We start from the raw sequence: 25240 nt of genomic DNA, 5'->3' as shown, positions 1-25240 counted from the left end.
TTACAGAAAACCAGGAAGCCAGAAAACAAAACAAAATATAAACCGGTCCATTTATCTAGTTTGATGGGGATGCTTCCTTTTCATTCAACATATTCCCAACTGCTATAAAATGGCAGGGCAGTTTTGTGGAGGATCTTGAAGGAGTCATGAGGCAATTTAGAGACACATTTCTATGTCAACTTCTATTTTCAAAAATCCCAAATTGCTCCACTCCGCTTTGAATTCTTGTTATCATCCACAGTATACTGAATACAACAATAAATAGGCCAGATTCAGACAGATAAAAGCATTCCCTGAGAAACATTCCTCCTAATCATTGAAATAGATGGAATTTCTCAGAAATTTCAGCAGAAGCTACTTCTTATTTTGTATCCATTCCTACCCGTTTCATTTTGCTTTCCAGTAGATCAGTTCCAGTTCCACTCCTAAAGCTCACATACAACATGCTTATCCATGGTTAATCTAATTTTTAAGTTTCCAAAAACTAGGCTAAATTCTTGTTAAGGATATTATACAAAAGCACTGTCTCAACATTTGTAATCCAGCCCTGACCTCACATACTAAATACTATTTATTGCAATGTTAGATTAGAAAGAAAATTGCAATAGCTTATCCCTTTAAATAATTGGTTTTTCCTATAGCAGCTTGCTGTTACCATACAACATCACAATATTTCACAAGTAGATATTTTGGTGTTATGCCTTTGTGTGTGTGTTTGTGTACCATTACTTGCATGGGACTGTCAGAGGAAACTGATTCTATACTGTTTGGAACCATTTTTTTTTTTCAAAATAGGCCTGAAGCCAGCATGGAGATCAGTTTAATTTTCCTCCCAATAAGACCCTTGACAGAAAAGAGAGGGGTTTTTTTTTTTATCCTATTCATGGCATAAGGACTCTTGATGTAGATTGCCTTTTAATTCACTAGAAAACAGAATGTGCAGATATTAGATTTCTACTGGTATCTATTATCTGATATATGAAGATAATATACTGTACACTGCTCAAAAAAATAAGGGGAACACAAGCAGAAGACATCTGAGATCTGAATGAATGAAATAGCCTTATTAAATACTTTGTTCATTACATACAGTAGTTTTGTGTTCTCTTTAGGTCTTTGAGCAGTGTATAAACTACTGTATGTAAAGAACAAAGTCCTTCACCAGCATGGAAGATGGCAGTAGAGCTACAAATGATCTACAGATTCAGAGTTCACTGCTTAAGTATCAGCTTTTGCATTTTTCACATATGACTTTTTCAGTGGTGGGTTGCTACTGGTTTGCCCTGGTTCAGGTAAAGCGGTAGCGGCAGTGGCAGGAGGCCCCGCCCACCCCCCACCCCCCTGGACGCTTCTGCAGAAGCACCATGAATGTGCACGCGCCCACAAGCAAACTGGTAGCAGAAGGGTTTGGAACCCGACCCTGGACATTTTCCTTTCTACTTTGTGCGATTCCCAAAGTATGCCATTCTATCCAACCCAGAGGAAACATTGGACAATACAAATCTGAACTGGAAGTAGTGCAAGATTGGAAGATGTGGAGAGAACTGGCCCATAGAATAGTCAAGAACTGGACACCACTGAATGGATAACATCGAGATACTGTATAATCAATCTAAACTGGATAAAGTCTCTAATTAGAAATAAATCTGGAATGAGCTTTCATAGCATGATGTACAACAATCGTATTTCTATATATCATAATTTTCATTGTAAAAACTATTGGAAGAGAAGGAATTGGTGGAATAACATTTCATGGATGGGAAGCAAGATATCCATGTATAATAAATGAGGAGAAACTATGCCCTATTCCCCCAATACATATCTAATCTCCAAGCCATTAAGTGTGGTAATATAAATAGAAAAGAAGAACAGTACCCATTTTCGCATATCACACTAAACCAGCATATTTAATTGTGCTTTGTTGGACAAATTATAGGGGTCTGTTTTAAGCCACAATTGGAAAGATCACAAGTGGCATGAAATCAAAAACAGATGACATAAGTGCTGTGTGTGAGCCCAGGCAATATAATGGAACAATGAATCCATCATGGAATGGATTTTTTTTTTTAAAAAAAAAATCAAAGCTGGAACTTGGAATATTAATTAGAGGTCAATGGATGTCAGGAACTTAGAATATTAATTAGAGGCCAGTAATATTTTTAAATATCATTTAGAAATCTTAAGATCCAAATATTCTACAACTCTGAAGCATTGTAAGTGTATGATTAATTATTTTAAGAAGGAAGATTATGTTTTTAAAACGGAATTGTTTTTTAACAATTATCAACTTTGTTTCAATCTAAATAAATTAATGTGCATCTTGACAATATGGCTGAGTCATTTCTATTAGCACATATTGGATATGTTGATAATTTTACATAGATATCTTAATCAGTAGACAATTGCTACACATGTGCACAATTCAGCAATGCAAAAGCTATAATTTTAGCTTTAGAAATGAATAAACTTGTATTTCCATTATTAACCCACACGTGAGTTTCATCCATTCCTGTGACACTGAATCTCAGAAATTTTCCCTATATGATATTACATAAATATGCATCCAGACAAATGGGAAAATGCAAGCAAATACAAATATTTTCTTCAATACCAGCATGGAGAATCTTTCTCATAAAGAATTCTGTTTTAAACTGCAGCACTGCCACTAAAGCAAATTCCTACATGAATGAAGAATAGAATACCTTTAATTACTCAGTGACAATTTATTGCATTAGTAATTATGGAGGTGCTCTTTAATATATGAATAATATAGGCAGACCAAACATCTAAATTCTGATGCTATCTGACTGATTATTTAATATAAATAATCAATCAGATAGAGTGATCTTGTATTCACATTTTTCACATGAACTGTTTTAGATTAAAAAATCTCATTGGATAGCAAATCTATCTGATAAATATTTAATAGGAATTTGTAATCTAATACTATGTATTTGCTTAATCTAGTTCATTTTAGCACAAAATCTTTAGCCAAAGAAATTAGTTAACATCATTTATTTCAAAGACTTTCAGTTAGGAATAGAAAACCTGTGGCCTTCTGAATGTTTCAGAACAACTAATCCAGTGATGAGCAATGCTGAATATTGCATTTTGGTGACATTGGGAAGGCTACAAGTTCCCTGTCTCTGGTCTGGAGAATAATGCATTTAATAAAGTAATATATGTTTCAGTCACAAATCATATGTATAGCAATGGTTCTCAATCATTCATATCTTAAGTTCCATCAATCATTTTCAAAGAACCTGGGTTTCACTAAATTGGGCATGCCCGATTTAGGCAGGTGAATGGCTTCCCACCTGCCCAGTTTAGGCAGATGAATGGCTTCCCACCTAGACTACTATTGAATAAATACCATAAAGGGTATTTGATCCAATGGGTTAAACACAATACTATATGATGTTTCTTGCACTTGTTGTAATTCTGTTTGTTCTCCTTGTAATCAAGGAACAAGGAAAAAACCCTCAACAACACAATGAATGTGCTTTGTATATATTTCCCCATTATTATGATATTTTAGTGAACAATGTTAACTTCGGGTTATTTTCTGTGAATGTTCTCTTTTTATTTCAACTGTTGTCATTATTATTGTTCCAATATGATTGGTACACAATGGATACAATGAATGCTTTAATCTAAATGTATCATATTGTTTTCTCAAGCTAATAAGGCAATAATAAACAACCACAGCAAATGCTTTTTATTTAATTAACTCCTTTTCATGTATTCTTATTTGTTAATCTATCAAATATTTTAGTTCAAAGAATTTGAACTAACAAAAGATTAGCTTTCCTGTACCTTGGGATGTTCCAGAATGGTGAGAAATCATTTCTTTCACAAACATTAAATAGCTGACATATTCTATTGTAGAGAAACAGACTGTATATTTTTATGTTAGTGGCTTTCAAACTATGTCCCCAAGTATTCTGGGATTGTTTGGAAATTTGTCAGGGACTTATCAGTGAGATTCTTCACAACACCAGATAAACCTAGATAGAATAGAGTTTTCCCACAGTTACTGATTTGGATTATATTACGCATCAGCAAAAGCTTCTATTCTAATGCCAGAATGTGCTACAGAATCTTGTTTGAGCATTTTAATTAAATGTAGGAGAAGTTGCTTAGCATACTCCTTAAGGAGCAAAAGATGGCCAACACATAAACATTTAAAAATCATTGATTTATTTAAAATTGTTGGAGTAGTAGTGCATAAATCTCTATGCAGTCCTTGAATACAAATCTCATGGTTATTTCGATACTATTTCAGAAGTAATAACATTTGATCCCTCTATCAGAAAACAAGAGATTTCCTTCTTAAGGCAGCCCATACAATTTAAAAAGTGTGAAGCTACCTGAAAAAATTTACAAGAACTATCTGACACAGAGTTTGTATCTAAGAAATTATCAGCTTCAGAAGTACTCCTGACTTGAAGAGATAAAGACTCAATATTGTTGCTCCAAAATATAAGATTTCTAACAGTGGGGAATCAAAAATTTAATATAATTTCACTGTTCTTTCTTTTCCTAACAGAGTATTAATGCATTTATTCCTCTGACCCCTAAATGCTTATATCTGAAAATTCCTACAAAAGTCAAGAATAGTTTGAAGGACCTTTGAAAGAAAATGATAAAATGCAGAACTGTTATTTAAAAAAATATTCTGTAACACACATACATACATATTCTGTAACACACATACATACACACCTTGGTCCTGAGGTATTTATTTATTTATAAAATATTATAATTATAATTTACACAATATTATATTATATGCAGGGTGATTCCTCACCTACCTGACTCTCTGGAAATTTGTATAAAAGATTCCATGCCTTTTTCACCATAGCTGCCTTCAGAAGCCAAGGTGGAAACATAGTTCCATCCCAAAGCTCTCACAATGTCCACCATTGCCTGGGCTTGAAAGGAATCTGGAGGAACAACCCGTGAGAAGAAATCGTAGCGCCGGTCATCACTTAACTCTGGTGCAGTTGAAGCATAACTGATTTGGGGTATCTATAGGGAAAAAGAACAGTTAATGGGACTTATGAATTGATAAACTCAACACATGTACAACACAATTAGTTTCAGCTGTAATACAATTAGCCTTCCAGATGCTCATCTGTTACTTTTTATCTTCATCAGCCCTTAAGTGAAAGTCAATGAAGCTATCTTTCAAATAATTTTCATCACAGGAATACTAATTGGTAGGTATTATTTCTATCAGCCTTGAACCCCAAACTTTCATTAACTTGCTTTTGATGAAGGATAGGTTTACGTATATGCCTAGATTTAATTGCAGATAAACTTGAAGTAAATGCAGCTGCTGAATCAGTCTGGTGCTGGATGAATTGCCCCTAACGTTTAAACATCTGTAGTGATTTGATATTTCAACTTCTTCAGGTTACTATATGCTACCATCATTTTGCACTGGTTATCATCCATTTCATTAACAACCGTTGTCTACAAATAATAAATCCAGTTAATCAGACACTACCATCTCCAGCATGATGCCTCCCCAAACTCCAGTCATTTAGTGAGGTAGGACAACTTCAAGGAGCAGTTTGATTCTTAAATAAGAAAAATGGGTTTCTTACTGAATACATTTCTTTTGGCTCAAGTGGGAAAGTGACACCGAGAAGTATAAGCAAAATTCTGAGGTGTTTTAAATACAATAAATGGGGCTCTTTTCTCTGCCTGAAAAAAGGAGGCCTTCATCCAATAATATTTTTCCCAGAAATAACCCTTCTTCTTTCTAGCGTATTCCCACAGGTGCAGGTCTGCTTTTCGGATCACTGAACGCCACTTTGCACAGTCAGCTGCATCTCCAGGGTCCAGGCCCATGGCTTGCATAACTTGTTCCCAACAATAATCGTATGCCACAAATTTCTGAAAGATTCCCTGAATAGTTGAGATATGAACAAAAAACTCTATGAAATGGAGAGGGAAGATCACTGCCATACTTCTACTATTAATGTATTTTTAGTTATTTAAAACATTTATATAGCTGCTGGTCTTCTAACCAACTCTGAGTGTCTCCCAATGTATGTATGTATATATGTATGTATGTATGTATACATGCTAACTAATAAATCCCATTGGATTAATTGGTCCTGATTCCAAGTAACAAATCAGACTGTTTTTCAAATTTATCAAAAAAAACCACCCCCATCTAGATTAACAGAATATTTTCACTGTTTACCAAGGAGCTAGATAAACATATTAAAAATGTACATGATTAAATTGTTACAGAATCACATTCAGAGTTTTAGGTCTTTTGCCTCTAGTTGGAAAAAAAGTGAATATAAGTACAGATAGCATTGAAGACTCTGCAGAAACATATTATTGTATTTTTAATTTTTTCTCTCCCTCTTCTCATTTTTTTTTATTTCTCATAAACATGTCTTAAATGTACAGTCTTTTATCCATTGTTAATTATACATATTCTCTTTTAACTTTCTTATTAGTTCATTCTTCATCCTAAAAAAATTAAGTATACCTGGGGTTGCTCTTCTACCATTCTATCTCCCTTATTTTACAACAATCCTTCTTCTCCTTCTCCTCTCTTTCCCTTCCCTCCCTTCTTTTATCCTCTTTTTCTTTCTTCTTTCCTCCTCTCCTTCCCCTCCTCTCCTTCCCCTTCCTTTCCCCCACTCCTCCCTTCTTCCTCCCTTTCTAACCTTCTCTCCTACTCTTATTTCCCTTCCCTTTCTTCCTCTCCTTTTCCCTTTCTTCTGTTCCTCTCTCTCCTTCCTCTCTTCTCCCCTCCTCACTCTTCTCATTTTTGTTCCAATACAACTTGCAGCTTTGTAGTTCATTTTTTTATCATCTCTATTCTCTGAAGGAGCATTGCCATTCCTAGGTACATAGTCATCAACTTAGATATACAAAGCAAACAACATCTGCTCAAGTCAGTCTTTTTTAAAAACTATTTTTTACTATAAGTCTAGTTCATTCACTAAATTCAGTTCCTGAATAGTCAGGTCACTGATGGATTATAAACTGCCAATTTGTTCCCAGGGGAATGCTACATACCTGTAAATAAGCAGGTATATTTGTAATAAATATAAATCTGAAAGAAAGTCTTAGGGAATCTGAAAATTTACATCTTGCTGGGCATTAGATTACTTAACTGCCATGGACAGTGCATGGTCAGGTCTCAAGGGCCTTTTGACATAGAAATGACACCCTGGTTGTGTGTATAAACTTGCACATTTATTGAAATATCTATCCATCTTTCCAATGCTTAATTCAGATGATCTCTGTATCTCAGGCAAAAAATGCATACTCATGAAGGTAAAACAGAGATAACCCGAAGTGGTAAAAGAGGAGGAGATGGAGGAGGAGGAGGAGGAAGAAGAAGAGGAGGAGGAAAATACAGGTTTTGTCAAACTATCAAGTAGGCACAAATTAGGGTTTGAACAATACAATTAGAAGTAATATTTGTTTTATTTCAGAAATGGTCAACATTGCAAACTGTTGAAAACCATTGATTAGTTTGATAGTTTGATGGTGAAACAGAACTTACATACATTTCTAGTTGACATCTACCACTCTCTGTTTCTATGCCCGCCTTTCCACACACATGCATGTAATGTAATATTTATTTATTTAATTTATTTATTAGATTTGTTTGTTGCCCATCTTGCCATGGCAAATAAATTTAATAAACAAATTTGTATTTATTTGATAAATATTTGACATCCATTTCTCAAAATCATTCATTTTAATACAGTGGTTCTCAATTTTTTTCCTCTTAATTATCCCTTCTTTAGCTTAAATAATGTCAAAACCATCACACACACAAAAAAGAACCCAGAATCTGGTGTCTCTATAATGATGGCCCCCAAATTGAATCCTTGGTTTACAAACAAGCAATTACACATTGTTCATTACCTCCATTACCTGCCCAAACATCTCCACTTTAAAAGGCCCTGCATTAATGGCTTTTGCACTTTTCTGAATTCCTTGCCACTTAACGGAATCTGGACTGCAAAGAGGCAGAATTAGTTTGGTAAATGTGTATGTTGTAATATTGTGCTGACTTAAGGATGGATACGTAGAAGCAGGAAAAGGCTTAACCCGGATTTGTTGCCCTTGCAAAAAGAACAACATAAACATCTACTCTGTTTTCCATTTCAAGGAATTTCATCACTAAGTTTTTTTTTTCTTTAAGTGGCCTTTCTAAGGTCAGATTACCAAACGGGGGTGGGAAAAACTGAAACCTGAAGGAACCACAAAGTACAAGGTATTTGGGGAGGAAAGTCAGGTTGAGACAAAAGGGTTGCGGGGAGTCTGAAAAATTTAAAAAATTGAATGTAGCATACAAAACACTTATGGTCACTATCTTTATTCCACATGCATTGCTGCTGGCAAGTCCACTAACTATTGTTGCTATAATATTTCCCTAAACTTCCCTAAACTCTGGCTGAAGTTGTCAACTGTGAAGCTATATATTATCACATCAAATTTACATGGAACAAATAATGGATATCAAGTCTAGTACAGCACGTAGGACCACAATTGAGCCCAAAATATATGTTGCTAAGTGAGACATTTATAAAGTGAGCTTTGCCCCATTTTACGACCTTTATTGCCACAGTTGTTAAGTGAATCATTGGAGGTGTTAAATTAGTAAGTTAAGTGAATCTGGGTTTCCCATTGATTTTGCTTGTCAGAAAGTCGCAAAAGGGGATCATATGACCCCAGGACATTGCAACTGTCATAAACATGAATCAATTGGTTCTGGTTACTGGACCTGGTTACATACGGGACCGCCTACTACCATCAATAGCCTCCCACCGTCCAGTACGCTCCCACAGAGAGGGGCTCCTCCAGGTGCCATCGGCCAAACAATGTCGGCTGTTGGCCCCTAGGGGGAGAGCCTTCTCTGTGGGGGCACCAACGATCTGGAACAAGCTCCCCCCAGAGATACGGAGGATTCCGGATCTGCACACCTTCCGCCGCGAGTTGAAGACTCTTTTATTTATCAAGCTGGCCTCACCTAAATCTTCTCCCTTTTAAGTGCAAATTTTAAATTTTAATGTGTTTTAAAATATGGGTATTTTAAATATGGGTATTAATTCAGCCAAATTTATTTAATTCATTTTATTCAATTTTAAATTTTGTATATGTATGTGTTTTATTCCATGGCTGTTCACCGCCCTGAGTCCTTTGGGAGTAGGGCGGTATAGAAATTAATTAATTAAATAAATAAATAAATAAATAAATAAATAAATAAATAAATAAATTGCCCAATGTATGAATTCTGATCAGGGATGCTACAATTGTCATAGGTGTGAAAAATGGTCATAAGTCACTTTTTTTCAGTGTCGTTATAACTTTGAACAGTCACTAAATTGAGGATTACCTGTACAGATTTGTAACATATTCACCATGTTAAATGGAGAGAATCTCCATTGCGATCAATTATTGTGATCCTCACAAAGTTGGCTGGTAGGTTTTAAAAAAAACCCACCTTATCCTCAGTCGATTCTGGTTAGTAGAAGAATGCCTTATTAGTGAGGTCAATCCATTCAACCTTTCCTTTTTCACATAGATGAGTAAAACAGAGCAGCTTTTAATCTGGGAGTGCTGAAATCCAGTTTAATTAAGGTGTGATGCTTTTGAAACATACACATACCTTTTTGGCATTATATCTTTTCTAACTTTTCTTTTGGATCTCCATTGAAAAACAAAATTTGGGTCAGGTGGGTGAAGGGTGGGGATGATAGAAAAATGAAATAGACATGAGAAGAGGATGAGAAGGAACATTGTAAACCAAGATAAACTTGATAGGGGATTTAGCTTAACCAGGGGTGGGTTCTACTTACTTTTACTACCGGTTTGCAATGGGACAGATCGTCAATTATGATGTCTGGGTGGTTGGGCGGTGCCTCCCGCCACTTTACTACCGGTTCTAAAGAACCGGACAGAACCGGGAACAACCTAACCACTGGTTAATTAACCTACCAATTAACATATAATAATTCAAAGAGAAAGACTTTGCTTCCAAATTGATATTATAACACAATCTGGCACCATCATATTTTACTGAAAATAAGGGAGAAGGCAGCTTACCTTTGAAAGTTATAGTTTTTACAAGAAGAGAAAGCCATATCAGTTTATTTGCTTAATGGAAAATAGGCAGCATCTCCATACAAACACAAAAGAAGTAGACGGAAGTGTCCTTACACCCACTGCTTCCCCTCCCCCCACCCTATGAGTGAGTTAGTCTGAATTCAATTTATTCTTCCCGGGTTCTGAGTTTGTCAATAGGTGTAAATCAAGAATTTTGGCTTTAAAACAAACTACTTTTTTCAAGAAAAATAGAGTTCCATGGATGGCTTGTATAATAATTTTTTAAATCAATTCTCATGCCTGAAAAATCCATAATTTTTGATATCTTGAGAGAACCACAGAAAATTTGTAGCTGGCTGATTTATCACTTTCTTTTGAAATGCAGCTTCTAGCTTATATATAAAAGCTAGTTGGGTGTTTGTTAAAGTAGAAATGAATTTGTAGGGATGAGAGGAAATAAAACCTCAGCATTTGGGTGGGATTATTATTTATGCCTGCAGGTATTTAATTTTATTTTTTTTATTGTCACATAACCGGCATGGATTCTTTTTAATCGGGAGGGAATAGGCTATATATGGTTTAACATTATAACAAACCAAGAAGCAAACATGGTGACATTCTAACGGAAAGCTTCAATAAAATGAATTTCATTTCCACTCTAAAAGTCTGCTAAATGCTCTGTCTTCTTTCTGAATGCTTCTGCTTCGTACACCTACTTGTCTGTTCTATCTGTGAAGGAAAAGGGGTAAGGTGTTGTTTAAAATATTTACAGAAATATATGAAAGGATTCAGAGGTGGCTTTCAGCAGGTTCTGACCAGTTCTGGAGAACCGGTATCGGAAATTTGGAGGAGTTCAGAGAACCAGTAGTAAAAATTCTGACTGGCCCCGCCCCTATCTATTCTCTGCCTCCCAAGTCCCAGCTGATTGGGAGGAAATGGGGACTTTACAGTATCCTTCCCCCGGCATGGGGTGGGAATGGAGATTTTACAGTATCCTTCACCTGCCACACCCATCAAGCCAGGCCTACCAAGCCATGCCACGCCCACCAAGCTACACCCACAGAAACAGTAGTAAAATTTTTTGAAACCCACCACTGATAGGATTCCTTTTTTCTAAAAAAAAAAAAAAAAGGGCAACGATTCACGGGTTTCTTAGTTCTGAAATCTAAGAAAATTAATCTTTGTTTCAGCAAGTTCACACATCATTTCCTTCTTTAAAAACATCATTTTTGATCATATTATAATACTTTTTCCAACTGTGCATGATGTTTTTTAAGAGATGATTCCCTGCGACCATGGAAATAAGGATGTCAACAGAACCATTTCCAAATTGAAGTTGAATAAAAAGAGATTGACAAGGAAATGGAATTTGCTGAAGCAGAGTAACAAAGGAGATCATGGGTAATTCACACATTTTCATAAAGAAAAATTTTCGTAAAGGAAAATTTAAGAAGCTATGAGCAGTAAATTTATTGGACAGTCTCTAGGATTGCCAGGAAATACTACCTCAATTTAAGTAATTAGAGCCACTTTGGACTAGTGCAGGGGTATCAAACTCAAGACTTGCAGGCCAGATCCAGCTCATGGGTGCTTAGATCTGGCCTGCGGGGCTACCATGGAAACAGTGAAGGACCGGCCCGCGGTGCCACTGCCAGCAAAAATGGAGCTCGAGAGGGCCGTGTGCAGCCCTCCGTAGATTCATTTATGCTGGCAGAAGGCTGCAGGAGGATCCCTTCAGCCCCACCCGCGCTACCACAGGTGCCCATGACATGAATGATGTTGAGGTGGCCACACCCACCCTAGCCACACCCCTCCAACTCTCAAGGTCAAATACAACCCATTCCTCAATAAAATCAAGTTTGACATGCCTGGTCTAGTGATTAAGACAGCAGGCTAGAAAATGGAAGAACATGAGTTCAAGCTGCCTTATCTATGAAACCAGCTGGATGACTTATGGCCAGACACTCTCTCTCAGTCCAACCCATCTTACAGGTTTGTTGTTGTAGGGAAAATAGAAGGAGTAAGGTGTATTAGATGTGTTTGAGTTATTTGTAAAAATAATAAATATCCTTAAAATGAGGGATGGAAGATAATTAGCCAATTAAGCATGATGACTTGTTCATGAAAATGCTGCAGCATATGTGTCAGACCTTGAGATACAAGATCCAAGGGCACCATTTGTTTGATGGCCTTACATCAGTGGTGGGTTGCCCCCGGTTCGGACCAGTTCACAAGAACCGGTAGTAAAACCGGCAGAAGGCTCCGCCCACCGACCCTGACATCATCAGGGAGCTTCTGCGCGTGTGCAGCCCTGTTGCAAACCGGTAGTAAAGGTAAGTACAACCCACTCTGCCTCACATCATCATGCAATCTCATCCCAAGCTCTGATCCTTTGGGACATTTATATGAAATTATAATACAACAAAAAGGGAGGAGCTTGCATCATGATAGCACAAGATAGCTTTTGTTTTGATATCCCACAAAGATTCCACTGGTTTAGGAAGAGGTTGTTTATAAATGAGGGATGGGATAATAGGATAGAATAGGACATGGTATGAATTTAAAAAATGTGAAAGGCATAGAATCAATTAAGGACAAATTATGTGGATCAAGATATAATCAAAGAAATTATAATTTCAAAAGCGGTGAAGTAGTGTCTAGCACTCTAATATATGCAAGCAATTAAATAGAAGTTAGAATATTTATTATTTGCATTTTGTTCTGGCTAAACTGACCCCATTAGAACTTGGAATCCAGGTATTAAATTCAGTCAATATTTTTTTCTGAATTTCTGAAGTAAACTTGCAGGAATGCTGTAGAGCATTTTTTCCCTTTATTTCCCAAGCAAAAAAGAGAAGAGAACATTGACCATTGTGGAAGACATAATGCAGAAAACTGCTATACAGGGATGGCTATTTTGAAAGATGTGTGGCTTTTTAAGAAATGCACCACTGCTTGTATTACTATTACCATCCTTCATGCAACAACTTACTGGTTTGTGATGAAAATCTTGGCAACAACTGTGGAAGTGGCACTCAATCATTTCTTTATGAGAAATGATTATTGCAAGGCTGTCATTAGTGGGACCCAAAAACAGTATAGTATGATGGTAAAGATGTCACATTTGAACCAAATTGAGTCACATTAGGACCAGTCATGACCATTGAGTCACATTAGGACTAATCATGATCTCTTTCGGCCTCAAAAAGTTGCAGAAATAAAATTAGGAGATACTTCTCCATTAAGCTACCTTAATTATTATCCAAGGATAGTGTTTAAATCCTGCAACAACAAATAATAGAAGGCCGCACCAGGGCTGTGTTTGACCTCGGTGTGTGTGTGTGTGTGTGTGTGTGTGTGTGTGTGTGTGTGTGTGTGTGTAGCCAGCTCAACATCACTTGTGGTGGCCTGGGCAGGGCTGAGGGGAATGCAATGACCTTCTAGAGTCTCTGCCAGTGAAAACGGAGCTCAGAAGGGGTGTGTGCGGCCCTCCTGAGTTTGTTTTCTCTGGCAGAGGCGCAGCGGACTGGTTCTTCGATGTTTCCAGGGCAACACTGTGGGCCAGTTCTAAGCACCCCATGGGCCCACGGGCCTTAAGTTTGACACCCCTGGCATATAATATCAATGATATCTGCCTATTCTAGGTCCTTGGAAACCTCAATAGGTAGATAAAATGTCAAATCCAATCCAAATATATGGCTGATTGTTTGACCAATAAAAAGCCTAAACATCTGGCTGGCTATGCAACCAACCATAATAATAATAATAATAAAAAAATACACTTGAGACATTAGAAAGTCCATCTCCAGCCATATGACTCCAAAAGTCTCTTATTTAATTCCAGCCTGATGAAGCTGGAACATGCTATACATATGAAGAAGCCAGATTAGACATACCAATTAATTTTTAAAAATCCAACATATGGATTTTTAAGAACAGGACAATGACATAATAAGAATCCTTATTTTGGAAGGCAAATTAAGGGATATACAACAATGTCACATCTCACTTCCAAACATATTCCAACGCCACCACTATATTCCTTATGTAAATAGGGAATGATTATTAGACTGAATAAGAGCAATAAAGGCAAACTGTTTTGTCCCATATCTAGAGTTATTAGAGTCCACTAAAAGGGGGAAAGTCCTCCTGTTTTTTTTTCTTCATGTCCTCCACTTGCGAGACATCAAATATTGTCCAGCTTTTTGAATCTCTCCCTCCCTCCCTCCCTCCCTCCCTCCCTCCCTCCCTCTCATTCTCTCTCTCTCTCTCTCTCCCTCCCTCCCTCTCTCTCTCTCTTTTTTTGGACTCTTTTCAAAAACCAGTCATTCAAACTTCTGTGTATTGTGACTTTGTAAATTGTCTGCTTCTTTCTTTCCATCATCTATCAACAGACTTGACAGTCTAGATTTATGTTATTTATTTCATGATACCAGCAATTGGCTTCAATCTTGCCCCTTCAAATCTATGATCACTGTAGCCTGAACATCACGTGACTTGTTCTACATTTCTATGGTGAAATCTGAAATGAATGTCATTAATTCTATGTTATCAAGAGTATATTTTCTCAAAAAGATTTGTTGGGAAAATACTACAATTGCAAAAGAGTCTTTCTGATGCTGTAAAAAATACAGGTAGTCCCCAATTTACAATAATTCACTTGAAAATGTGACTTATGACCATATTTCACACCTACGACCCTTGCGGCATTCCCATGATCATGTGATCAAAATTCAGACGCTTGGCAATTGACTCATATTCATGACACATGCAGTGTCCCAGGGTCATGTGATTACCTTTCGCTACCTTCTGATAAGCAAAGTCAATGGGAAAGCCCAATTCCCTTAAGAACCATTTATTTATTAAAGAACTGCGGTGATTCACTTAACATCTGTGCCAAGACAAGTTGTAAAATGGAACAAAGCTCACTTAACAAATGTCTCACTTAGCAACAGAAGTGTTGGGCTCAATTGTGGTTGTAGGTTGAGGACTACCTATAATTTCATGGACATGGAGGCTGAAATATATTTTCCCAGTAACTGTCTTTTCCTCTTCCTCTTCCCTCCAGCTCCTTTCCAATTGTCCATTTCCACCTTCAAGTGAACTGGTAGTTAAATTGCTGGCTGGCTCCGCCCCACCCCGCCCCTTCCAGGAATCCCCACACGCTGCCCCATTTTGGCTCCCGGGTAAGTGCAGGGAGGCCTCCTAGGTCCAAAACAGGGCATGAAAGGGTGCGGCATGCCCCCCATGACCCATTTTTGCTCCCAGGGTGTGACAGGCTGAGTGCTACCTGTCACACTCCCTGGCCGCGTCTACCAAAGCCACACCCACCCAGTTGGTCATTAAGGCATAGAACCAGTTGTTAAATTATTTTAATCCCACCACTGTCTGCTATCCATATCATGCTGAAGGTAAGAGACTAAGGCCTGGAAAAAAGTAGCAGAAATATCTTGTCTCAATGCTCTCTAGAAGAGAGGGCCTATGTTTTTTTTTCCCCTGATAGTACCTATTAGTTGAGAGCCAGCATAGGTTTTAGTCCTGTCTTAGGTATAAATCTAATTGGTTGATATTGGGTCAGTCACTTTCTCAGAGACTTGTCCTGGCCAGTTACCAGGAGTCGAGACTGACCCAAAGGCACCAAAAAACCCCAAACAATTCCCTCGTTAGTTAGCAAATCAAACTCAAGCAATCCCCAAAAACAATGACAAAGATTTAAGACACAACATGAATGTTCTAAAAGAAAGTAGAAATTATTATGATGCTCTATCTTCATATAAGTCCTATCCATGTAATGTAAGTTTGCTTTTTAAAGGAATTTATTTTCAATATACATGCTTTCCAAAATCAAACAGCATAAAATATATAGTCGGTATTGCCAGAAATACAAAAAAATATGTTTGCAATAAGCAGGTGAGCTATGAGTAATCTTTTCATATATATTATTATTATTCATAAACATTTTGTTGTAATTTTTGTGCAATAATCTACAGAATTGATTGAGGTGGTCCCCTTGGTTTTCTTGGATTTTCTAAACAGTGTGAGCAACATAACAGATGCAGTGAAAAGTAACTTTGGCAGATGAATACAACTCGAACCCAAAATTAAAGAAATCAAAACATTTCGCATAGTTGACTCTGATATTTGTCCTAGTAATTACTGACGTGCTTTGCCCTATTCTTGTTCTGATTCTTCATACCTTGCAAAGAACTATAGATATTCATGACAACATAAATGCAGCATCTCATATATCAGAAATTAGTAGTAAATTTTCCTATTCATCTTTTGTTTTTGTTACACAGGTGGAATTTAATAAATTGAGACCAGCTTAAACTTAAAACAGAAGAGTTGTCAAAAACATATATATATAAAATAAAAAAAGCAATTTCTTGAAGAATTACATGCGATTAAGATCATGCATATGTATATTTGTTGACATATTAATGAGTTCCCACTGGGGTATTATTAAGTGCACAGTTTGCTCTAATTTCACTTTCAGTTTTCTATTAAATTTTATTGACATAGTTTCCAGACAATGGGGAGAAATGTACAAAAACAAATTTCTAACTTTTTGATCTGTAACTTAGCATTAATTTCCTCAAATGAAAACAATGTCTGGTTTTTCAATAGCGCAAGTGGAGAAGTTTGAGTTGGGCACCAAAAGTACTAGAATACTGAACTTGATGGGTGATTAACACCATCCATTCTGAGTTAACTGGCATCTTTATTCACAGTGATATAGAAATGTTCCTCTGACAGAGCTTAAATATCAGATTTCAAAGATGCCATTTGTTTTCCAATTTCTTCATTCATCACATAATAATAAACTTTGACATTTTATCTGCAATAAATACTTCTTTAAAAGAAACTTCTGAATTAAGATTAGTTTAAAACTTCTATTTCTAGTACACTAATAGCTAGCAAAAATAAAAATGTATAACTTATGTTCCTAAATACCCACTAACATGATGTGGGTTGTAGGTTCCAGTGACATGCACTGCTTTATTACTGAAAGAGGACAATATTTGTAGCTTGAGGTTGTAATGAGGGATTTCAACAGGCACATAGACATAAGCAACATCTACAAAACATTCAAAGAAATAATCAACAAGCAAAAAAAAAAAAGATGTTAGTAACTGCAAGTGTGGCTGGAAAAAGACAACACTTGTTCCTGACAAGTGCACCTCCCCATGGCATCTCTTTAAATCTTATTCCCCAGGTGAGGCTTGTGATGAGGAATGGGGTGCCCTCCCCTGAGCCATCAGTTCATCCTGCACTGATCCTGCCTCCTCTCCACCCTCTGCATTTGAGAATCAGGTGGGGGTGGCAATTGCTCCTCTCCGGAGCTTCGGAGCTCCTCTGCTCCGCTGCCTATCTTTCCCACTCCTCCTCTCTTGCTCAGGCATCCTTCACCCTCTCTCCATTGCGGCCACCCTTCCAAGGCCCAAGGGACCCAGGACTGCCTCATCCTGCCTCATCCGGTCACTCCTCTCTGTCGGCCCCAGTTCTGTCTCATCCTCCTTCTTGTACCTATTCTCCAATGTGGCCATGACAAAAGGGAACAAAAAGACCAAAACACCACTTCACCAGTAATCAACACCCAGATGAGCAGGGATTAATGCCAGTGGTGGGTTTCAAGATTTTTTACTACCGGTTTTGTGGGTGTGGCTTGGTGGGCGTGGCTTGGTGGGCATGGCATTGGAAGGTTACTGCAAAATCCCCATTTCCTCCCAATCAGCTGGGACTCGGGAGGCAGAGAATAGATCGGGGCGGGGCCAGTCAGAAATTTTACTACCGGTTCTCTGAACTACTCCAAATTTCCGCTATTGGTTCTCCAGAACTGATCAGAACCTGTTGAAACCCATCTCTGATTAATGCCAAGATTAATCAATCAATTAACTGCCAAAGAAGCTAACAGTAAACAGCCCAACCAAAGAACTACCAAGACCACTTCCAACAGTACTGACAGACAAACCGCTAATATATAAAATGAAACCAAGTCCACTCCATAATAGTACTGATGATGTTTGGGTAATGGGTTTGGGTAATGAAACATCTGCAAGAAAACAACCAAGCTCAGAAAGCACCAAGGATCCCTCACTGCATTATTAGCACACCATTTTCCCTTTACATTGTTATATTTGAAAGTCTTAGTCAGAATTGAGAAATTCCAGAATGGTGGCATTCAAAGCATGTGCGTGATTCAACAGTATAAAAAGGTTTGTTGTCTAGTGTGATATTTAACCTGTGCATTTTGTTCTAGTCCCAAAGGAATTTTATTTCTCAGAGAAAAAAGGTGGAAAACAAATGCCTGACCAGCTCCTGAAATCAGCTTTATATAGTTGGGATATTCCCCAAGATCAGAAATCTTCTTTGGAGCATGTCATAAAAAGGGAGAAAGGGAAACTCCCATTGATTCATGCATTGTTCAAAATTTCTTAAATATGTCCACTAAAAAGAGATATTTTGAAAATATTAACTATTGTACATTATATCCCTTACCTGTACACCAGGGGTGAAATGCTCCCAGTTCGGACCAGATCTCCTGATCTGGTAGCGATGGCAGCAGGTGGTTCGGAGAACAGTAGCAAAAATCTCTGCCCTCCCTCCATGCCCAGCTGAGCCGCACAATCATCAGCGGCTTTTTTTTTTTACTTTTAAAAGCATTTTTTTTGCAACCTCTTTGGTCGAAGAGGTTGTAGAAAAAAATGCTTTTAAAAGTTTAAAAAAAGAAGTTGGCCACGCCCACTCAGTCACTTTACCACCACCCCTCCACCAAGCCATGCCCACAGAACTGGTAGTAACAAATTTTACCTTTCACCACTGCTGTACACAATGGTGGGCTGCAACTGGATTAACAAGCAGTTCGGTGAGCACGCTCTTTGCGCATGCGTGCTTTGTGCACATGTGCCTAACACGCTTGTGTGCAAGTGTTCAAAATACAGCAATTTGAAGCTCAGCTGCTTACCTTCTAAGGCAACCCCGATAAGTAGAACAGAGGAGGTGTGGAAATCAGTTGTGTCACACGAATCACCTGAGCCAGAAAGAAGGAAATATAGGATGGAGGTGGGTGGGTGGGACCAGCTGGTTGTCCGAACTACCAGTTCACCTGAACCAGTCCAAACCGGTAGCAGTTCACCACTGCCTGTACAATATCTGCACTGCAGAAGGCATATTGTCTATGCAGAATAAAAGCATTGTGTAGATATTAAAGTTATTGTTTCAAAAGAAATTCATGCCAGTCCTGTGATATCCTCTTTATAATCATTCTTCTAAATTCTAAACAATTCCCAGTTTACAAATTTTGTTGCCAGTTTACCTGCCCTGGTGGAAACCTACTAACATTATTTATATTCAAGCAGAATTCTATGTGCTCACATCACAGGCTTCCGTCTTTGCTATCTCCGCTGTATATTATAACACAAAAAAAGTTCTTTATGATTGCCAGAGTAGGAAATTTAGAGTATTTTTTACAGAAGCAAGCAACTAAATACAAATAACATCAAACTGGGAAATATGAGTTACCAAATGACAAAAACACAAACTGTTTTCAGCGGCAAAATATGTAAAAATTGTAAGGCAAACCGTTCATGCTAATGCTGAAATCCGATATCCTTTCTATTCAAAATATGTTCACAAGAATTTTTGTGAGAAAGGTCAATAGGTGACAAAGCCATTTTTATTTGTGCCTTTGACCTTTTCAGTCCCCTATTTCTGTGATTCACATTCACATTCATTATGAATAAAGTCCATAGTTTTCACTGTTTTCATTCCACTCAATTAGAAACAAACACTCCTCTTGCTAAGAGCCTCCTGGTATAAAATGATCAAATACTGTGGAGGGTAGAGCACTTAAATGTACTTTAAAACATGAAGGAGTCAGGTGATGTAGTTATAGTGCCTTTAAAACCCATTATTGCATAAACAGTTGAGATAATCTAACATAATTATCTACAATATACTACGCAACTGTTTTGCTCATCTGCAAAGCTATTAGGGAAAAACTCCTACTCTTGAGAGTCAAATAATATGGAATATTATATTTGAAAAATGCAGCTCCTGGTGTGCAGGAGGGGGTTAGTTTGAGGGGCCATCTTCCTTCCATTCAACCAAGGCCATGGTGCATTGATTATGATGTGCTTGCTAAATGTAATAACCTTTCATTGGTACTAATGGAATGTTTATCCAACTGCCATGCAAAAGGTCAGTTTTGTGACATTGTAGTTGAAGATCACATACTACCATTGTGGCATAGACTGTGTGTGAGTCTCTTCTGGGAACATGCCCACAGAACTGAAGGTTATAGATTTAATGAAGCATGCAAACCAGAAATGCAAGGCCAGTTATTTTTTATTTTTAACCTGGAGCTCCAAGAATACAAACTGATGACATTTTGACTTAATATTAAGGTCCAAAGTTGGAGAATGACATTTTTTTAAAAAAAACTTCTTTTAATTGAACTCTGGTTGGTTGATTGGTTGGTTGGTTGGTTGGTAGGTTGGTCTGCTTGGTCATCATTATAACCGTACAGATGATGACTTGAATCAGCAACTTAAATTGCCTCCTGTACACACACACACACACACACACACACACACACACACACCAAATTTATATTTCACTGATAAAGAAATAAAGGGAGACTAGTATAGATCTATTTCAAGCTATTTAGCTCTCATCAGCTAGCCATTCTCTTACTTGGATTCGGATGCCTGCCTGTTAGGCAGTTGTATTAACCTCTGAGCCACAAGTTCTCCTCCCTTCATATATTTGGTATTATATTTAGTATTATATATTATATTTGGTATAAAATGGTTTGTCGTGAATGCGACTGCTTGAGGGCTCCTGGATTGGAACTGAAAGGATATATATATATATATATATATATATATATATATATATATATATATATATATATATATATATGAAATATACGAAATATATGAAAACATATATATATATTTGCACTGCTGGTATTTGAATTGACCTTATCATTCAACATGGCATTCCTGGAAATAAATTGATATATGCTGCAAGTGTAACTGTATATACTGCAAATGGCTATCAATATACTGTAAATGAAAAAATAAAAACCCATTTTGCATTCAATATACATTGAAATAAATAAATGCATATATATTTATGTAAAATGACATTCAGATATCACTGAGAGAAAATATAACTTAGAAAAAAAAATCTCTAAGCACTCTCAAAGCCCATAGGAACTAGGATGAAACATCCTAATCATTCAGCTTTCTCTGAAAAAATCAAGAATGCCAACCAACCACATGTTGATCTGATATTGATATGTCTGCGGTAAAGGGATGATCACAGTGTCCTTTATATTCAGATTTCATTGCATCTGCTCAGACATAAAGAGGTGTAGCAGTTGATTCCCTGGTGGTGCAGTGGTTAGAATGCAATATTGCAAGCAAACTCTTGTCCACAGCCTGGAGTTCAATCCTGATGGGCTCAAGGTTGATTCAGCCTTCCATCCTTCCCAGGTTGGTAAAACAAGAAACTGTTGGTAAAACAACAGACTGTTGGGGGCAATATGCTGACATTGTAAACTACTTAGAGAATGCTGTAAAGCAGTATGAGGAGGTATATAAGCCTAAGTGCTATTGCTATTGCTATTGCTATATGAAGTCCATAGTTGCCATGAAATACTGAAGCCCATTTAGAATGCACTCCTAGGACATGGATAATCTGAGGGATTCCAAGACCACTCTTACTATGGACCTTGGAACAAAAAAAACAAGTTATTGAATCAGTTAATTATTGCCATGCTCCTGAAAACATTGGAGACTGATCACAACTCTATAGGAGATCCACAATCCAGTAGCAACACCAAAGAATGCCCTTTTGCAGATTCTTGAAAATGAGGGTGATATCTTCAAAGCTTCACCTCCAAATCATAACTTATAGCCAGGCTCATACCAAGATGGATATTCCTTCAGATAGATATGCTCCAAATTTTATAGTGTAAAGTAGATAAGTTATAGTAAATGAGTCCAATTTTTGCGCATTCCCCCACCCTTCCCCAAGAGTGCCTAATGGAAGTGCAGAAAACTGGTGATGTTTTATGATTCTTCAAGATAGGAAGCACTACAAAACTGTAGAATACATCCCAAAAATAGACTCAACATAACTTTAAAAAAACATCAAAACTCATCTCAAGGACCCAAGAATATAAAACAAAAAATCTGGGCATTGTGCCCAGAAAACAATTGGCAACCAAAGCAAATCTTTCGTTATTAGTGCGATATATTCCTAGTACTGCATACCAGTTAACTGCCTAGCTGCTACATTTAACACCAATTTTTGGATGCTGTACAGTGGTAGATCCACATATAGCATATAGCGGTTGCTTAATTAAGATATAAACAAGGTAAGAGTAACTGTTGCCAGGTCAAACTAGCTCCAGAAGTTAAAAGTTGAGACCTAAGATATGAGATTGAAACAGCCTGGAAATGACTTGTACTATTCATGCAGAAGGTTTAAAAGTTTCCATACAGGGTACAGAATAATAGATGTAATTTTAGGGAGACAAATTCCACCTGAATGTAACAGAGAACACTACCATCTAACAGTCAAAGCAAATCAACAGTGGAAACAATGCCCCAGAGGTGGTGGAATCTTCAAACAGATGCGTTCAAAGTATTATTGTGGGCACTATTGTGGATCCCTACATCAAAGGGCCCTAAATGACTTTTAAATGTTATATTGTCATTCACATCATCATTATTGCTGTTTGCATATTCATGAAGTTCAAGGCAGTTTTCACAGGAGTCTCTCCTAACTGTATCTCCCTAACAACAATCCTGCAAGGAAGATTGAGTTGAGGTAGAGACAACCATTCAAGTCACCAAGTTAGTGATAAGGGGAATTGAGTTTGGGCTTCACAGACTTAAATCACTAAATCATGCTACAGGTCTCACTAATAATTATCAAGCATAACATTGCAATAATGGTTTCCTAGGAAGAAACGGGGCAGTCTTATTTTCAGTTTTGTTACTGACATGATTTCCAGCCCAAATCAGCAAGTTGTACAGAGGAGACAATAGTAGGGGTGGCAGGTTATAGTACTAGGAGGATTAATTTATTTCCCAAATCCTCTTAAACTATTTTAAGAAGCCAGTTTCCTACATTATGTCATCTATCACCCATTTCTTCCATTATATTCTCTGCTTACAAATGGGAGCATTTCTCCATATTTTGACTTGACCTTAAGACATATTTAGGACTTCTCAGTTTGTTCTATTGTCATCATTTCTGTGCCCCACCCTGCATAGAATAGAATATAATTCTTTATTCCTTAGACACACAAGGAATTTGTCTTGGTGCAATTTGTCTGAGAGCGTTCTCAGTGTACATAAAAGAAAAGATATATTAGTCAAGAATTACAAGGTACAACACTTAATGATGGTCATAGGGAACAAATAAGCAATCAAATCATATTAGGAAACAGTCTATATAAATCTTAAGGATACCAGCAATAAGGTTACAGTCATATAGTCATAAGTGGGAGGAGATGGGTGATAGGAACGATGAGAAGATTAATAGTAATGCAGACTTAGTAAATAGTTTGATAGTGTTGAGGGAATTATTTGTTTAGCAGAGTGATGGCATTGGGGAAAAAACTGTTCTTGTGTCTAGTTGTTCTGGTGTGCAGTGCTCTATAGCATTGTTTTGAGGGTAGGAGTTGAAACAGTTTATGTCCAGGATGTGAGGGGTCTGTAAATATTTTCACAGATTAAGATTCTTCTGCCTGTCTGAGACTGGTATCAAATCACAATCATTTTTGATCTTGGCCCTGAACATGATTTAAATAAAAAGGAGAAAACTGTGAAAGGTTCTGCCAGTAGATGACTGGCTAACAAGGATTAAAATAATCAAACAGAAAGGAAAATGTTACAAAGAATAATGCTTAACAGAGTAAAAGACAGTGCCCTAGGGATTAGACACATAATTCATATAATTACAGCACGCCCATTCACCATCCTGGTTAGGCACCTGGTTGCGGGGAATCCAAGCCTTCAGGGACTTCTTAAAGGCTAGCAGCCCTTAACTGCATTCTGTTCACTTATTGCAATGATAACCCTGATCATGTACTCCTTTTTGACCAATTAACTCGCTGTGACCTTTGCATGCTGCTCTAAAACCTGGTACAATAAATTCCAAATTTTGTTCAAGGAATCAATAAATGACATCAGGTTATTCATTGGCCTATCATATTTTACCACAGCAAAGTATGGAGCTCAACTCTGTGAATGGTATGAATTACAGGTCTCACTTCAGAATTTGCAAATGGGCATCCAATAAATGTGTGGGTTTCACACAAAGAGCTGACTGGGCAGAAAAAAACAAACAAACAAATTCTGCTGAAATACAGAATGGACAGAAATCCATCTCTCTTTGGATCAACTAACTATGCTCTCCTCCCTCCCCCCCCCCCCACATACCATGCATATACCGACCCTTCAGTATGGCAAAACTGACAATAAACTACACAATAGAGTTGTATGTATGCCTGTGGAAATTATCAGTCATCCATGAAAAAAGCTTGGGTCAATTGTACGTATGTATCACAACATTCTCCTCCATCCAGTCAGAGCTGAAGAAGCTTCTTGGATGAGAAGCGAAATGTCAGAAAGTCCAGTTGCATCGTGAAAATGCACCTTTGGGACAACCATGACTTGGGTGATGGAGAATCTCCATAGACATTCCACTCTTAACATACTCAAATAATGTGTATCTATGAATTAAGCCATACAGTAATTTTGGTTAATGTTTTGGTTTTGGTTAGTGTGCTTACATAGTTGCAAACAACTATGGTTTGCAAACCGTTGCTTATAGTTTAACTTTGGGATACATTACAAACAGGGGTGAAATGCTCCCGGTTCAGACTGGATCGCCCGATCCGGTAGTGATGGCGGCGGGTGATTCGGAGAACCGGTAGCAAAAATCCCTGCGCCCCCCCCCCCCCCCCACCATGCTCAGCTGAGTCACACGATCATCAGAGGCTTTTTTTTTTTTACTTTTAAAAGCATTTTTTCTACAACCTCTTCTGACGAAAAAATGCTTTTAAAAGTAAAAAAAAAGCCTCTGATGATCGTGCGGCTCAGCTGGGATCCTCAGAGGCTTT

At 37.4% G+C, this 25240-nt stretch overlaps 1 protein-coding gene across 1 annotated transcript in view; it reads right to left on the bottom strand.

The window, feature by feature from the left end:
• GRM7 (glutamate metabotropic receptor 7) overlaps positions 1-25240 on the bottom strand; it is a 490233-nt gene that overhangs the window by 320326 nt on the left and 144667 nt on the right. Inside the window, exon 2 of the mRNA XM_070933577.1 lies at positions 4815-5031. Within this exon, the coding sequence (XP_070789678.1) occupies positions 4815-5031 (217 nt within the window). The remainder of the gene's footprint in view (positions 1-4814; positions 5032-25240) is intronic.

The sequence above is a fragment of the Pituophis catenifer genome, unplaced genomic scaffold (genome assembly GCF_029215685.1).
Source record: "Pituophis catenifer annectens isolate HBS135680 unplaced genomic scaffold, rPitCat1.0.hap2 SCAF_2, whole genome shotgun sequence".
Taxonomy (NCBI): Eukaryota; Metazoa; Chordata; class Lepidosauria; order Squamata; family Colubridae; genus Pituophis; species Pituophis catenifer.
This window is presented reverse-complemented; position numbering and strand designations above follow the sequence as displayed.